Below are 17910 nucleotides of genomic sequence, written 5' to 3'. Positions count from 1 at the left end.
TTGTGATTTATCTGCTCATAATAAAAATTAAAACCATGGAATGAATCAAACTAATCAAGAAAATGAAAGCCTCATAATTCTTGTTAAAAAAAAAAAAAGTTTAAATTGTTGTGATATTCAAAGAGGTTGCAAAGATACACTACCGTTCAAAAGTTTGGGGTCACCCAGACAATTTTGTGTTTTCCATGAAATATCCAAATCAGAAATCTGGGATATGGAATTTTTCTAAACATGGAATATATTTATTATACTGACAGGGTAAAACTTCCTTTTCCCCTGTTATCTCACACTGAATAACCACCTCTGTAAATTGAAAACTGAAAGCATGCATGGAAAAAAGTACACCAGACAGACAAGTGTTGGTAGACATCTTTCCCTCAGTCAAGTAGGAAGTGAACTGAAACTTTTTATTGAACAAAGAAAAGAAACACAAAACTCCTCCCTAGAGATGTGGGACGTGCTTAAGCCCCATTGGCTCCTCAGCTGTGAGTCCATCTGTACACTCCTCTTGCATTCCAGGAGCGGTGTCTCCATTTTGTTAGATTCCAGTTCTTTGTGTAATATACTGATATATACATACATATATGCGAGGATAATATTTTTGCTAACAATATACATGGTAATGATCCCTGACAGTCCCCCCTAAAAATATTATTACTTTATCCCTGAGTCTTGCCTAGCAACCTACCACTGACCACTCGAACCAAGCGGATAGGGGTTTTGGATTTCTTCACCAGCTTGAGACGAGCTACTCCTGATGAGTGACCCCCCTTTGTACCTGGACTTCCAAGGTTTCGGAGTGGTCCTAACTTTCCCTATTCTACTCAGTATACAGGATGGTTGTCTTGGTATAATCTACAAACCGCTGCTGGTTGTAATATATATAATTAATCCAGTCTACATTTTATTAATGGTAATAATTGTCGCACTGTCACTTACTGTCCTAATGGGACTTTTACCCCTGCAGATATAACAGGTCATGGGCAGCATCTTCCCCAAACCTAAAGACACCCGGGTAACATAACCTCCGGGCTGTCATTGCTGCCATGTACTTCTTACATATGAGTGACAACAACCAGTGACCTTCACCTCACACCTCCACATAAAACTCCTCAGATTGTAATTTGCAGTGACGCAGCATATCTACATACATTATAATTATAAACCTCAGACAATATAAACAATAAAGCCTCAACTAATAATATAATGCTATCACCAATCTCATGCTATCACCCTCAGGTTTTGGGTCCCATCAGTTCATTGCCAGTCCTGTACATCATCGTCCTCTTCTTCTTCTGTCTTCTGTGGAGTCAGACTGCACAGTGGTGTCCAGTGGGGGATTTATTACTATCCTCCACCTGGTCACTTATTAGATCACTTGATACTGCTGACGGATTCACTCAGGTCTTTGGTCTTTACTTTGATCTTTGCTGATGTCATCAGGACTTGGCTTGGTCCTTCTCATCTGTCAGACACCATCTCTCTTAGTATACGTCACCGGGCTGTACATAGCACCTCATGATGTGAGCCTGGGGTGAGTTCCCACGTAGATGGATTAGTGGAGTTTTATTGTGACTACCACAAACCCTCCGTATCTATCCTCTTCCTCTGGCAAGTTACTTGTCTGGGCGGCTGCTTAGAATTGTGACACTGCCGTCAGTTCATGATAAACGCGTTGTAGTGGCTCAGGCTGCGCCTGCCGCATTTCAGTGATGGAGTTCATCATATTAAAAGTCTTTTAGTTCATGTTTACTAGCACTTGCCGGGGACCCCCAACCCTTGTCAATTGCTAAAATAAATATTAATCTGGTGATAACATCCGCATACACTATAAACGTTGTTCTAAGTATATACAATAATAATGACAGGCCGTTAAACGACAAACAAACACCTTTATGTAAGCAAAACTTCTCTGTTACACTGGACAGGGCACCTAGAAAATGTGTAATTATTGGGTACATTATATTTGAACTTGGTGTTTACACTTTCCAGCAGGATTTATACCTTATTCTCAGCTGATTACCTGGAACAGCTCTTATTCACAGAAATATACACAGAATCCACATGTTTATCTGACAAGTGTCTCAAACCAATTCCCCCCCCCCCCCTACTCTGGTTCGTTTTAGGCAGGTATGATAAGGTTGGCACCAGTCTGCCAGGACTGTTCTGTAGGCAAATCAAACAGCACTAACAGAATTTATCAGCATCAGCAGTAAAGCCAGGGACATACCAATTAGATCTTACCACATCGATCCTTGCAGTCTTGGGGCATATGTGAGGTCATACACCATCAATGCAAGTGCCATCAAGAGTGCCTTGGGTGGTACCGGTTTACCTTCCTTTATCCGTCCACATTCTGTCAGAATCTGGTTCTCACGCCTTCTGCTCCCAGTTGGACTCTTCCTGTGGAGAACAATCTTTTCAATGCATAATCGGTAATTGATCTTAATCAGATAATTAATTTGAAGAAAAACATTAACAAATAACATCTTTACATTAAATGTTCACATTGAGCAGTAACTAGAAGTTATACATGCATACTCATTTTACTTCTTTATATATATCTATACATACACATATACACTGCACAGAATTCTCTGCTCTAAAATTATTTTGAAATGGGAATCTACTTGCACTGTGAAGTTCTCATTTACACAAACAAAATACTGACGCCTCCAATAGTCCAATGCTAAGGATGGTCCAGAACTTTACATAAAACTTAACCTCAGTATTTAATATTCCCACAACTCTTCTTGAATATCGTTATTAAACAAACTAACTCTGGAATAACATCTGGAGAACTGCTGACATCTTATCATTGTACAAACACCAGGTCAATACTTGGGATAACACTGTTCCCCTGTCACTACACACAACGTCTGCAGTTGGGAAGATACCGGCCGGGCTTCAGGCCCCCCTGAGAACATCTACACACACGAGCACATTGTCGTACACTTCTACCTCAGGTAGTTGTATGTTCTGCAGTCACTGGGACGGGTAATCTGGCCGGGCTGCACTTTTCACAGGTACCTTACTGTTTTACCTATGTCATGCTATGCGCACATCATGCAGGCTGCTACAAACCTAGCGGTGGCATTATTGTATCCAGGGACAAAGCCAATTTACTGACACCTGGCTGCACATACTCTTGTTGTCAGTTCTGTCTTCTCTTGCTCTCTCAATTGGCTTACCCGATGATCCAATAAAGTTCCTACTACCAATGGGCCCATAATTGTGGGCGATGCCAAAAGCGTACCTAGAGTCAGTGTAAATGTCGGCCGTCTTACCTTCTGCCAGGTTACAGCCTCAGCGAGCACCTCCTGCTCCGCTCCTTGAGATGAACGAGAAGGTGAGAGTAGTTTCTGGATGATTTACCTGGTGCCTCGTATCCTGTCTTGTACATACTGTATATGATCAAGTATTTCTACATTACAAATTTACATTAAAACCCATGTCACATATAGATAGAACTTTTCAAGAACATTTCAAAGGGGGGCGTCTTCATTCTCAAAAATAAAAACGTTATGCACTTCTCCACACTCATCTGATAATCCAGAACACATTGAGAATCTCACTTTATCAGGTTCTGTAAACACTTGATTAATACAAAAACAAAAATTACTAAAATCTTTACATAAAATTAGCAATGTTCAGATAATTTTCACCTCCTTCCCTCCTAAATCTGAAAAGACTCATCTGTGAGTGACCTTGACCTCTTGTGTAAATTTGCTGGAGGGGGATGGTCTCTTACACATTACCTCATATTGGGTGGAGACTACAGCACAGCATACCCAGTGCCATATTTACTGTTCCGGAAGGATCTACACAGAAAAACCTTCAACATTTAGGTTACTCTTATACACATTTAATGTGGATTACATATTGGGGTCTCTTACACATTTTGTAGATCTCCTGGTACCAAATTCATTAATTCAAAACAAACCAAAATTGTACCTGATCAGTCCCTTCACCATTCCCCCCTTTGTGGACTACATCGCAACATAATAAAATCGGGCACTCTATCTGGGGGGCACTACTTTAACCCCCTGTAATACACAACAGCCTGGAACAAAAGTGACTTTCTCCTGACAAAAATAAATTGTATCTTTAAAATGACTTGCAATCATTTACCTGTAAAACATTTCACATTTTCCAAAATACCATTTAGGCAGCACCATAGCACGTGCCTCATATGTGAAAACAAAAACAAAACAAATGTAATTAGTTATTCAATAAAACGGAAAATATTATATCTGGTAATATTAATTACTGCAAACCAATAAACTGTATATAAAAATAGGGAACAGTGGGGGTACATACATTTTCAAGACCGTGTCTCACAATATCTGTAGTTTAATACATTTGAATTAACATCAAAACAGATTAAATCTTATCACATCATAACACATAAATATGCAGCGTAACTTTTATCAACAACAGCGTATGCGCAAAGATAAGAAACTTTCCTGTACACAGAAAAAAAGAAACTGATTTTAACCCCATACCCAAAACACTAAGAATTTTTGTTTTTAGACATTACTTCTGTTAACAATAAGAGCATACAATTTAGATCCAAAATCAGTGCAATATTGTAATCCCCTTGTCTCATCTCATTCACGCCCTGTATATCAGTCAGTCTGCTTTTCACACTGCAGACAGCACACACAGCCCCCCTCCCCCTCCCAACTGAATTCTACAGGAGGGGGTCACACACTCACTCCTCACAGCCTCTGTTCTCACAATCTTAACAATTGCAATGCCGGCAAAACAACGTACGTATCTGCAATCATTCATCACACTATTGTATAGGAATTTTCTACGTTCAAAACCTCAACCACATAATCTGTAACCATGTCCAATCTGTCGGCCACTATCTCTATATTATGATGACGTGTCTTTACACCAGTGCACAGCTGGGACGGAATCTAGAATAGAAAAAAAAACACTGCAGCATGTGTTACTGTGGGGAAATTAGAAAATTAACAAGGCTATAATTTCATACTGATTTGATTGGGCCGGGGGGGTGTGACCTCATCATGGGGTGGGGGGCGGCCTCTCTCACAGGAAGCACAGTGCTCAGCTGTGAGGAGGGTTTTGCTGCCCGCAATGAGTACACACTCACCATGAGGTACGGACGCCATTACAGGGCGGCGGCTGGTCCTGTGGTTTATAATACATATAACATACAATACCTTTCTTATTCCTAACTTCCATTCGCTTCACCAAATCATACGAATAGGATCATCCGGGTTCGGGTGATCCTGATTATTTGAATATGGACCGTAAACCATCCATTCTAACAGTCTATATTATACACGTAATTTATATAACACCTTTACTCTGCAACCTTCTAGTTTCACCGAGGTCTGGCCAACATATTACGTATGACTTATTACACGACTTATCAGTGCGTTGCACCCCGTGTGCGCCTGTCCCATGACTTATCGCACATTTTACACATTTTACCGTGCCCGCATGCCCGTGTATAAGACAGGTTATAATACTATCCACGACTTACCAGTGTTTATACACACCCCGCGTGCACCTGTATAAGACAGGTTATATTTTCTATCTAGTCCCTAATTACCCAGAGGATGGTTAGTCGGGCGCGACTAATTTCTTATGTGTTCGTGACCACACAGCGGGGATGTCGCCTGAGATAATCGAGCCAGTCGACCAGGGTTCTACAGATTCCCACAAGACCGTCCACTAACACAGATAAGTCGAAGATTTATAAAATCAACTGACTTACCGTGTTATTATGGAGGTGATCAGGCTCCTTCAGTGGGCAGTCCTGGGTCGTCTGTTTCACCCTGTGATTGTCGGTTGTCCGGATTCTGAAATCCCCTCAAGTGTGTCCCCACGTTCGGGCGCCAAATGACAGGGTAAAACTTCCTTTTCCCCTGTTATCTCACACCGAATAACCACCTCTGTAAATTGAAAACTGAAAGCATGCATGGAAAAAAAGTACACCAGACAGACAAGTGTTGGTACACATCTTTCCCTCAGTCAAGTAGGACGTGAACTGAAACTTTTTATTGAACAAAGAAAAGAAACACAAAACTCCTCCCTAGAGATGTGCTTAAGCCCCATTGGCTCCTCAGCTGTGAGTCCATCTGTACACTCCTCTTGCATTCCAGGAGCGGTGTCTCCATAGGCGTGCCCCTGATATATTCTCCATTTTGTTAGATTCCAGTTCTTTGTGTAATATACTGATCTATACATACATATATGCGAGGATAATATTTTTGCAAACAATATACATGGTAATGATCCCTGACAATACCAGATTGGTGTCTTACTATTTGAACATTTATTATTTTCCCAAAAACTTGTATCATAACACACCCTATATAGTAGGGTTGCTATTGGACATTCACTAAACCGTATCTTAGTTGTCCCGTCTCCATCAGTTCATATATAGTCGTACTAGGGCTACCTCTTGCCTGTCCCACCAAGTAAATAAGAAATGCATCCTGCTTCCATTCCTTCCTCCTCCTGTTAATGCATATGTACTATGTTTATATTTACATCTGGGAATTTTGCCATTTCAGATGAATTAATTTATAATAGCATTTATCTTCTCAAAATATTTAATTTCTATCCAGACCTTCTACATAAGCACTATATGGAGAGTGTTGCACTATCTACATGTCCAGTAAGCAAACAGGAACAAAAAGGACGGACAGATCCAAGGGCGCAGCCGTATGAAGATATTGAATTTTAATTGTAAATAAAACGACAGCAAATTATGTGTTTCGAAGCCGGCCTCTTCGTCAGGTCAAAGTACAAGTAATCGTAACAAGAGGATTCACTGCTTAGATAACCCAAAAGAACCGGATAACTACCGGGTTAGGTTATACGCTAACTCAGATCGTAAGAAAATGTAGTATCTTATTAACATCTTTCCGTATGGTCTTTTTTGATTTTTTCCCACTATGGACCGAATAGTGTGTTTTATGTGTTTTGTATATGTAACTTTATATGTTCTTTATGTGTTTTTAAATCTTTTAGTGTGTTGCTTGTAAACATAATGATTTGCCGTAACCCGCCCTCTGTTTGACCTATAACCTAACCCGGTAGTTATCCGGTTCTTTTGGGTTATATAAGCAGTGAATCCTCTTGTTACGATTACTTGTACTTTGACCTGACGAAGAGGCCGGTACGGCTTCGAAACACATAATTTGCTGTCGTTTTATGTACAATTAAAATTCAATATCTTCATACGGCTGCGCCCTTGGATCTTTCCGTCCTTATTGTTCCTGTTTTCTTACTGGATTCGTTCATCTGAGTTTTGGTTCCAAATCTCCGGATCGGAAACTGTGGCTGCAACCGGCTCTCATAAGGGCATTTTGGATACGTTCTTTGGGATGTTATGCTCCTAGCATAACATCACCAGGTCAGTATATCTGACCACCTTTCCTTTTCCCGTGGTTATACAGGTTCATGCACGATGTGCGCTTTGTTTCTATTTTTCTCTCCATAGCGTGAGCACTATCTACATGGGCACTGTGTGAGGCACTATCTACATGGGCACTGTGTGAGGCACTATCTACATGGGCACTGTGTGAGGCACTATCTACATGGGCACTGTGTGAGGCACTATCTACATGGGCACTGTGTGAGGCATGATCTACATGGGCACTGTGTGAGGCACGATCTACATGGGCACTGTGTGAGGCACGATCTACATGGGCACTGTGTGAGGCACGATCTACATGGGCACTGTGTGAGGCACGATCTACATGGGCACTGTGTGAGGCACGATCTACATGGGCACTGTGTGAGGCACGATCTACATGGGCACTGTGTGAGGCACGATCTACATGGGCACTGTGTGAGGCACGATCTACATGGGCACTGTGTGAGGCACGATCTACATGGGCACTGTGTGAGGCACGATCTACATGGGCACTGTGTGAGGCACGATCTACATGGGCACTGTGTGAGGCACGATCTACATGGGCACTGTGTGAGGCACGATCTACATGGGCACTGTGTGAGGCACGATCTACATGGGCACTGTGTGAGGCACGATCTACATGGGCACTGTGTGAGGCACGATCTACATGGGCACTGTGTGAGGCACTATCTACATGGGCACTGTGTGAGGCACTATCTACATGGGCACTGTGTGAGGCACTATCTACATGGGCACTGTGTGAGGCACGATCTACATGGGCACTGTGTGAGGCACGATCTACATGGGCACTGTGTGAGGCACTATCTGCATGGGAACTGTGTCACTTTATACGTGGGCACTGTGGCACTAGCTACAGTGGGCACTGTGGCACTAGCTACAGTGGGCACTGTGGCACTAGCTACAGTGGGCACTGTGGCACTAGCTACAGTGGGCACGGTGGCACTAGCTACAGTGGGCTCTGGTGTTTTCAGGTTGTTAGGACAAAAAATTAAATCTATCCGTTTTTTTTAATGGCTATGAAAAAAAGATGGCAAATGTAGATGACAAACTTGAAATAGATGACACACTGATTCAAAACGGCCATGAAAAACAGACAGTTGATCAGTTTTTAATGGCCATTTTTTTTTCACTATCGTGTTAGTGTAGCCTAAATGACACTGATGCCAGGAGTCCCTTTCACATGTACCATGGTCGGGCCGGGAAATCCGGCTGTAACACGGACCGTGTTTTATGGCCCAATCACGATCATGTGAATCCGGACTTAATGTCATTTATTTAAAACCCCATGGTGGGGCCGGTACTGCAGTGTGTCCTGTTCAGACTTCAGACACTATAATGGAATTTCTCCCAAAAGTGCCCGCTCGGCACTACCTGCCTGGCCCTGCTTCAATTTAAACTGCTCTGATCTACAATGTCGGGGACCGGCTGAGTTGGTGACGGGCAGAGAGGGATGTTAGTGCACGCAGTGCATAATTGATTATAGATTCTGTTAACCTGTTCCCTGCCAGGGGAACAGGTTAATCGAAGTTATAATCAATTAGATATACAATTTTCCAATTGTATTTCTGATAAAAAAATAATATTTGCACAGGTTAAAAGCTGTTAAGTTACATACAATTATTATAGTAATGTATGTTAAAAATTGTTTATTTAAAGAAAATGATTTATATTAACTCTAGTTATTTTTTCTAGTATATTTAACAGTAATAAGAAAATCGAGACTCAAATCGAAAATCGCCCATAGGGTTGTAAAAAAATCTAGATTTTATTTGTTTGCAAAATCGCACAGACTTGGGGCATAAAGAAGGCCTAACTTCTATTTGGGGGCACAAACTGGGTGCCTAACTTCTATATGGAGGCATAAATAGGGCCTAACTTCTATATGGGCGCACAAGCTACTGTTTTTTTGCCATTTTACTTCCGCCATGAGTTCACTCACAAAGGGGCCCACTAAGTCGTCTGTGTCGCCCAAGGGCCTACATAAACCTGGAGCCGGCCCTGGCCATGTACCTGAGCTGTAAGATGACCCCAAGTTTAGGTGAGACAAAAGAAAAATTCTGCCCTACTAGTGCCATGTTGTATGGGTGCGAGTACTTTGATATCAGCTGAACCAAACTGATTAGAAAGGGTTATGGCACTTTAAAACTACCTGAATTACATTATTACAATGAGATTTTATCATGCATGTTATACACCATTTTTAATCTGTCCATATTTGTTATACTCTACACACAGATATAAGTTTTCTGCTAGTTCTCTTGTATGGGAAGAGCGTATTACTTGGCTATTTGCATTACACGTTTGTAAGATTGGACTTGTGCAGCTTCACCTACTTTTACCATAATGAATCACCAGTACAGAAGATAACTGCGCTTGTAGCGTCTCGTTCTGTTGCCGCACATGTGTAGTTTCGCTCAGATGTTCACCTTCCTGTGGATTAATTATTTGTTACTGCAATGTCGACATTTGTTGCTTGTAGTGCAGCGAAGCGAAGCAGTGGAGTTAAATTCTTTCTCCTGCAGATAGCTGTTTGGTGAAAATTGATTGTTTGATAGCACTATAAAATATCCCGGAATAAAGCAATCATTTGCCATGAACCCGCTCCCTGGTGCTATAACTCAAGACACAGTGAAATGCTAAAGCTCTCTGAGTGAAATAAATGTAGTAATAGATGTACTAACTGCACTATATACTTGAAGGTGTTTCTATTTCCATCCTTAGACACGACTGCTGTATTTGTTAAACCATGCTGTACCTGGAGAATAATATATGGATATTATTAACTTACAGAGAGGATATAATGAAATCCGGGAAGTGAAGCAGTTCCACTTTACTGGTTGGCCTGATCATGGAGTACCGTACCACGCCACTGGGCTGTTGTCCTTTATTAGAAGAGTGAAAATGTCCAACCCTCCAAGTGCTGGTCCTATTGTGGTACATTGCAGGTTAGTGTTTTGAAAAAAAGGGTTACTCTATGATTTTTGGATTTCAATGTCACAAGAAATAAATAGCACGACATTGCAATCTATACAAATAAATGGAATCACATTAAGTTTTTTACTTCATGCGATGGTCAGTAAAATTGCTGAAAATTCAGACATGGAAAATTTCAGTGATAAATGCTTGCTTTTTTTTTTTGTTCTATCAAGAGTAAGACCATAGCCGTGTGCATAGTCCGTGATTACGGCACGGACAGCCGTGGAGTGTCATCCGCGGGCCGTTCGCAATTCACGGACCGTGCACACATTGATTTCCATGAGTCCGGACCGTATGACTTGTCCTATTTGTTTGCGGTCCAGATTCCCGGCCAATGCACGAACGGTGGAAACCACAGTCCTGTGCATGTGTCCATAAAAATGAATGGGTACTCAATTCATCCGCATTTTTGTGGATGAATTGTGGATGCAAAAAAAGTTTGTGTTCATGAGGCCAAATATATATAGAATTTGACAGATTTTTCATGAGTTACAGGTTTGCTTTCATTTTTTTTTTTTTTTTGGAAGACCGTAAAACCCGATGGGAACTGGCAAAAAAAAAGAAATAAAAAGTTTCCTGTTAATTGAAGTTAAACTGCACTAAAAAAAGAAGTTGGAACTTTTCTAGTTACATTTCCATTCACAATAACTTTGCAAACTTTAAGGCAAGGATGTTTACGATCAAGACATCTTTGTTAAATTATTTTGCTGGGCTTGTTTGCTACTTTTGCTGTAAAGTAGAAAATGACTCTCTTCCGCCAATGTGGATATTCTGCCCTGCTTTTAGATGTGAGACGTTCACTGCTCTGTTTACCTAAAAACATGTCATTTTGAGACAATGAGTCAGCTGCTTTAAATAACTCAGATCAGCGCTGTAACTTACACATTTTCTTGAAAGAAGCGGATGGAGAATTCACTTCTAATAAATCAGACTGTCGAATGTGCTTCTTCTCTAGTTTTATTCAGACAGCGGTGAAGTGTAAACAAATAGCCGTGCTGAAAACCTCTTGGTATTGATCTTCCATGATTTAATGCTGAGACAAGCTGGAGAGTCAGAGCACGGACTAGTCATCTTCTGCCTGTGCAAGATCTACTAATGAGTACCAGGGGATACATGGAATCTAACCCATTCTCTAGCTCATAGTCAACCTATTCTCTTAATCTATTATCTGCTAGACATAGCAACAGTAACTTTTTTTTCTACAAGTCTTAATTTTTAACATACATTTTTGTTCTCTAACTATCCTATCATTTCATGTAGTCATAGTGTATACCAGGAAGACAGATGAGTTTCTGAACATTCCTTTCAGCACCTCCAAAATCCGTTTCATTGTCGTCTAAGGGTATGTGCACACGACCTCTTTTCAGACGTAATGGAGGCGTTTTACGCCTTGAATTACGCTTTAAAAGACTGCTCCAATACATCTGCAAACAGCTGCCCATTGCTTGCAATGGGTCTTACGATGATCTGTGCGGACAAGCTGTCATTTTACGCGTCGCTGTCAAAAGATGGCGCGTCAAATTACAACCGCGTCAAAGAAGTGCAAGACACTTCTTGGGACGTAATTGGAGCCGTTTTTCATTGAAGAACAGCTCCAATTGCATCCGTAAAAGACGCCGCGAAAAACGCGAGTAAATACAATTACGTCTGAAATTCAGGAGCTGTAAGTTAGTTTTTGCCGTTGTCGTGTGCACATACCCTAATACTGCATCTTTCCTCAAAGAATTAGAAATACAAACAGGGGAGTGTTTTTACTGATGTCAAGTTTGCGGCAGAATTGTGCCCACTAACTTTCTCCACTCATACTCCTTTTCTCATTATCCACCCTGACCCCTTAAAGGTAATGTGTCGCTAGAAATTTTTTATTTTTTTTTAGTTAAACAGTGTATAAATGATTAAACATTGTTCTAATTTTTTTAATTTTTTCACGAGTCAGGAAATATTATAAATTAGATTCTAATTTATAACATTTCCCAGTGCTGGTCACTAGATGGAGCAATTCCCAAAATTGCAGCATTGGCATGTGGTAAAGCAACCACATTGCTTTATGCTGCAAAATTTGAGAAAACACACTCGCTCTAGTGAGCTCACAGAATCCCCCCTCCCTTATCCTAGCTAGTGCCAGGAGAAAGGAGGGGATTGAACGGTCAATCCTCCTACACTGTGTGTCGCCATTTTTTGAGCGAACACACCGTGTAGTAGGTTTACATACAGTAGTAATCACACACTAAAACCCGTACATACACAGAAATAACTTACCTGCCACCTCCGCTCCAAGTGCTTGCATTAGAACACAAGTCCGGAAGCCGCAACCGGAAGTAGTAATCTTACTGTCCGGCCGCGGCTTCCGGTCCACAAGAAAATGGCGCCGGATGGCGCTCGGCCGAAGACCTTCCATTTGGACTGTGTGGGAGCGGCGCATGCACCCTTCCCACACAGGCGGCGTACAGCATAGTGAATGGAACGGGCTGTATGTGCCGTATTCCATGTCTGTATGTGTCGTTAATCGACACATACAGAGATGAAAAAAAAAATGGCAGCCCCATAGACAAGAAAAAGTTCAAAAATAAAAAAAAGTAATACACAAACACACAAATAAATAAAACATTTTTTAATAAAACACTAAAAGCAAATTGATATAAAAATTTTTTTAACTGTTCATTTACAATTCATTCATAGAATCTGTAGAGCAGAGAGAAGACGGATTCTCAGCTTCATTGTGAGATCCGGTTACAGCGGCCCATAGGAATCTATGGAGAGGGGAGAGTGAGGAGGAAACTGATGCAGGAGACTAGCTGCTAACGGTCTCCTATACACAGCATACAGATAAGATCCTGCTCCCCGTTCTCTTTCTCTCCGACATACTCACAGCAGCATAGAGGACATAATACAGTGTTGCTGTGAATTCAGCACTGGGGTTAGAGAGTAAAACATTTACTAGAAGCAGCATGTGGGACATTATACAGCGGTAGGGAGCAGTTTAACTGTGATTCCAGCACAATGGTGAGAAGACCGTAAAATGCTTATTAGAGCAAGTAGCTTCTCTGTTGTGTGTGTGTGTCTCTCTTTCTCTCGCTCTCTCTCTGCAACTGCTCTCCATCCTCTCCATGTACTTCTATGGGTGGATGTAAGCTGAGGATTCGTCTTTTCTCTACTCTATAGATTTTATACGTGAATTCTGAGTGAGTTAACATTTAAGGGGGGAGGATGAAAGGAGTAAGTGGAGAAAGGCATTATTTCTGTAATCAACTGCGTTACAAAGTTTCTTATCTTCACTTGTACTATTGATTTATGTAAGTTTTATAATTGGAGGCACACTTTAAAGGGTTATACCCACCTTAGACATTTATAACATATCCACAGGATATGCCATAATTTTCTGATGGATCCGGATTCCAGCTCTAGGACCCGCACCTATCTCTAGAACGGGAAACATCCAACCCACCACATCCAGGTGGGGAATAAATGGACAGTTAGCTCAGCTGTTTCCATTGCTCCCAAAGAACAGAATGGAGAGAGCCACGCTCATGCCTTAAGCTGGGATCCACATCTGTCAAACATTTATGGCATATCCCGTGGACATGCCATAATTGTCTAAGGTAGGAATAACCCTTTAATCCCCCACTGCACCATGTTCAGGAAACATCTCTATAAATGTATCCAGGCTTGTCTGTGTGGAAAGTAAGCCTAACCATTAAGTACAATGGCAGATTTTGAGTTATACTGCAGAACCTTCAGAACAGTCTCCAATCCAGCAGTTTATATTCTGAATTCGTAGATTTCTTCCTTAGTACATTTGACTCACTTGACACCACCAATTTGGGTTATAAGGCCCTGTTCACACTGAGTATTTTGCAGGCAGAAAATTCTGCCTGGAATAATCAGCTCCGGGTTTTAGTATAAGTGGTTTTGCGCCACAGATGTTTTTTGACGCTTTTTTTGCTGCGTTTTTTTTATGCTTTTTTTGGCGTGTTTTTACCTTTTTCTTTAACAGGCAAATGAAAAAACCGCGAGCGGTTTTTGCCATAAAACTCGTTAAAAAAAACGTCAAAAACCGCTGCGGCCATTTGTGGCGTTTTTTTTACATCTGCCATTGATTTCAATGGGGTTTTTGAGGCAGAAAATGTCTCAAGATAGGGCATGTCGCTTCTTTTTCCAGGGAGCGGTTTTTTTCCATCAATGGGAGGCAACTTCGGCCGTCCTTTGCCGTGGCAAAAAACTCTGTATTTACAGGGCCTACGGTTGTTTTGATTGTTTGTTTTTTCATTGTCTTCATTCCCTTAGATATTTTCAAGATACCTAAATTAATATGGAAAAGTTGAGGGCTGCCTTACATATGTTAAAACCACTAACTGTTAATCAAGTAGACTATAAGAAAATATGCCTAATGTTTACATAGCTTACTTTTGTTTATCAGAGATGTCATGGTATATACGGTTGTTAGTAAATCATCATTGTTTTCATACATCTTCTAGCGCTGGCGCTGGCCGCACTGGCTGTTACATAGTTATTGATATCATGCTGGACATGGCAGAGCGGGAAGGAGTTGTAGACATCTATAATTGTGTCAAAGCTTTACGTTCTCGCCGAATCAACATGGTCCAAACAGAGGTAATTAACTTTTTCCAATATTTTTTTTTTATGTTCTGGGTATGCTTGTTTAAGGTATCTTACTGATACTTTAATATATTAAAGTCAATAAAGATTCTAACTATATGGCTGGGAACTCATATCAGACTTTATTTTGACTTCAAGTTGCATGTGTCAAATCCAACCAGTTGCATATGGTTCTCTTGTTTTCTGTATTTTAAGCAAATGCTAAAGGGGTTCTTTATCACCTTGGATAGGCCATGAATGTGTTGCTGGTGAGGTTCTGGCTGCATGGACCCCCACTGATCTTGAGAATTGAGCACACTTAAAGGGGTGTTCCACGACCAAACAACTGATGACCTATCCACAGGATAGGTTATCAGTATATGACTGGTGCGGGTCAGCCACTTCAGGTGCCTGATGTTTTGAGTGATATGCAGTAGTTGGTGCCGGAAGCACATGGCTCCGGCCACTGCATAGTGGCCGTTCTGCAGAAGTGCAGCTCTGCTCCTATTCACCTGAATAGGACTTAATGTGACTTGCTTTTATTTTGCTATTTATTCTGTGTATACAGGAGCAGTATATCTTCATCCATGACGCCATTCTGGAAGCATGTTTATGTGGAGAGACTGCCATTCCAGTCTGTGAATTTAAAGCGGCATACTTTGACATGATCAGAATAGACTCCCAGACCAACTCGTCGCATCTCAAAGATGAATTCCAGGTATTATCAGTATGTATTCTAGGCTTCTCTCTTTTGAATGTATTACAAGTATTTCTAATGTAAATTTTATGTTTTCAAGCTATTTGCTGTCTTTGAGTTGTATTTAGCAATTCTGGGAAATAGAAATATAACTTTGGCTGGGCGAAATACGCTGTTTATACATTAAACAGCACTTACACATTAATTTACAGACTTGACAATTCTGTAATCCCAATAACTATTTTGAGAATCTAGCTAATATGCCAATTAGAAATAACTTGTTTGTCCTGTGCTTTAAAGTGAAGCTTGACTTTTCATGATACTTATACGTAGTTTCTATGCGCTATATACGGCATAGTGGGCATAGAGAAACAGAGGTACAATGCTCTATTACATAGCCCTGGTGTAACCAGTTTCATCCCTCTGATGTAGAAACTTTCTTTCTTTCTTTCTTTCTTTCTTTCTTTCTTTCTTTCTTTCTTTCTTTCTTTCTTTCTTTCTTTCTTTCTTTCTTTCTTTCTTTCTTTCTTTCTTTCTTTCTTTCTTTCTTTCTTTCTTTCTTTCTTTCTTTCTTTCTTTCTTTCTTTCTTTCTTTCTTTCTTTCTTTCTTTCTTTCTTTCTTTTCCTGTCAACTAATAGGAGAGGGTTAATGAAAGACATTTTAGTTATGTTTTTAAAATGGTTACATGTTTGTTTGCCAAAAAAAGTTTCGGTGGGTGTGAGCAAGAGTCTTAAAAGTTAGGTTTGTGAAAACATTTTTGGATGTTAGTCATGTCCTATTATGATGTATTAGAATAGTCACCCCTCTGTATGACCTTTGCTAAAGACCAATTAGGTTATCGTTGCTTCTGATTGTAAATTGAATAACTAGTCAGTAGATTGTTATATGGAGAACCGTGATGTTGTAATTCGCATCCACATTCCCAGATATACAAGATGAGTTGTCTGCACACAACCAGCGACTCTGTCCTAGTGTATATCAACCAAGTGGTTTTTTTTCTTCATTATGTTGTTTACTACAAGTTTTAGTCTACTTCTACTTTTTCTGATTTAATTCTTATATTATAAGAAATCTTTAACTGTTTTTTACTTTTCATTCAAATGAAAAAAGTAGATTTGCCAGAACTTTATACACCCATTTATAGTGTACCTCTATCTATCTATCTATCTATCTATCTATCTATCTATCTATCTATCTATCTATCTATCTATCTATCTATCTATCTATCTATCGTGCAAAGTTTGTATTTTCTATATCTTGTGTACAGACTTTCATGATACACTCCAACATTGAAATTGCAACACCAAGAAGCAAAAGTTTTGAAATTGTGGAAATCACAGGATCAATAGACATGTTAATGATATGCAAATGCTAATAAAAGGGAACAAAATATTCCAAACATGTTGATTTATTCAGTATCAAGTATAAGCGCCACATGCAGAAATACATGCCCTTCCATGCCTTGGCATGCTATCAATGAGGTTTTTAATGGTTGTGTGAGGAATGTTATGCCTTGCTGAACGCACTTGCGCACGCAAATTATCAACATTGGCTACTGGCAGCTCACTTTGCGATTGCCGACCAATGACGTCCCAGATATGCTCGATGGGAGACAAGTGCGGAGATGCTGCAGGCCATGGTAGCACGTTTAGGCCACGCAGACTGCTCGCAGTAACACGAGCAATATGCAGCCAGGTGTTGCCTTGTTGAAAAACGGCTTCTGGGACACTTTGGAGAAATGTCTGTACCACTGATTCCACGACTAAACCAATGTCATCCCGAGTTAGTGTACCTGAAATGTAGACTAGAGGGGTCTGGCTACTGTACATTATGCCACCCCACACCATAATCCCGGGAGTAGGTTCAGTGTGACGTTCCCTTGTGAGGGCCTCTTCATGGTGTTGCCCTTGTAGTCTCCAGATCAATTTCCGGCTATCATTGCGTCCGAGACAAAAGCGGGACTCGTCGCTGAAGAGGATAGACCTCCATTGCCGTCTTGCTGTACGCTATGATAGCCTTTGAGAGTGGTGGCCATAGCCCAAAGTCGTGCAAGCGCTTTCTGATGGTTTCTGTCGACCTAGGCTTGGGATGTGACGTCCAATTTCACTTGCAGTGCAGAATGGTTCACTACGTGCCATTCTTCCAATCAGACGATCTGTCCGTGCAGATGTTCACCTCCGTGCACCTCTTGCTGTTATTACCGTTCATTGTTGTTCT

At 40.8% G+C, this 17910-nt stretch overlaps 1 protein-coding gene across 21 annotated transcripts in view; it reads left to right on the top strand.

The window, feature by feature from the left end:
* The window catches only part of PTPRK (protein tyrosine phosphatase receptor type K), a 473693-nt gene that overhangs the window by 429786 nt on the left and 25997 nt on the right, over nucleotides 1–17910 (top strand). For 11 of the 21 annotated variants that reach the window (XM_075862370.1, XM_075862369.1, XM_075862361.1 and 8 more), the window contains 3 exons: nucleotides 10214–10368; nucleotides 14875–15010; nucleotides 15564–15713. In XM_075862370.1, coding sequence (XP_075718485.1) covers nucleotides 10214–10368; nucleotides 14875–15010; nucleotides 15564–15713 — 441 coding nt within the window. Of the gene's footprint in view, nucleotides 1–10213; nucleotides 10369–14874; nucleotides 15011–15563; nucleotides 15723–17910 lie in introns of all 21 variants that reach the window. The other 10 variants (XM_075862349.1, XM_075862356.1, XM_075862353.1 and 7 more) reach the window with 1 other exon arrangement.

Source organism: Rhinoderma darwinii, chromosome 4, assembly GCF_050947455.1.
Source record: "Rhinoderma darwinii isolate aRhiDar2 chromosome 4, aRhiDar2.hap1, whole genome shotgun sequence".
In the NCBI taxonomy this organism is placed as follows: Eukaryota; Metazoa; Chordata; class Amphibia; order Anura; family Rhinodermatidae; genus Rhinoderma; species Rhinoderma darwinii.
Note: the sequence above shows the minus strand (reverse complement) of the source record. Positions and strands in the feature narration are given on the sequence as shown.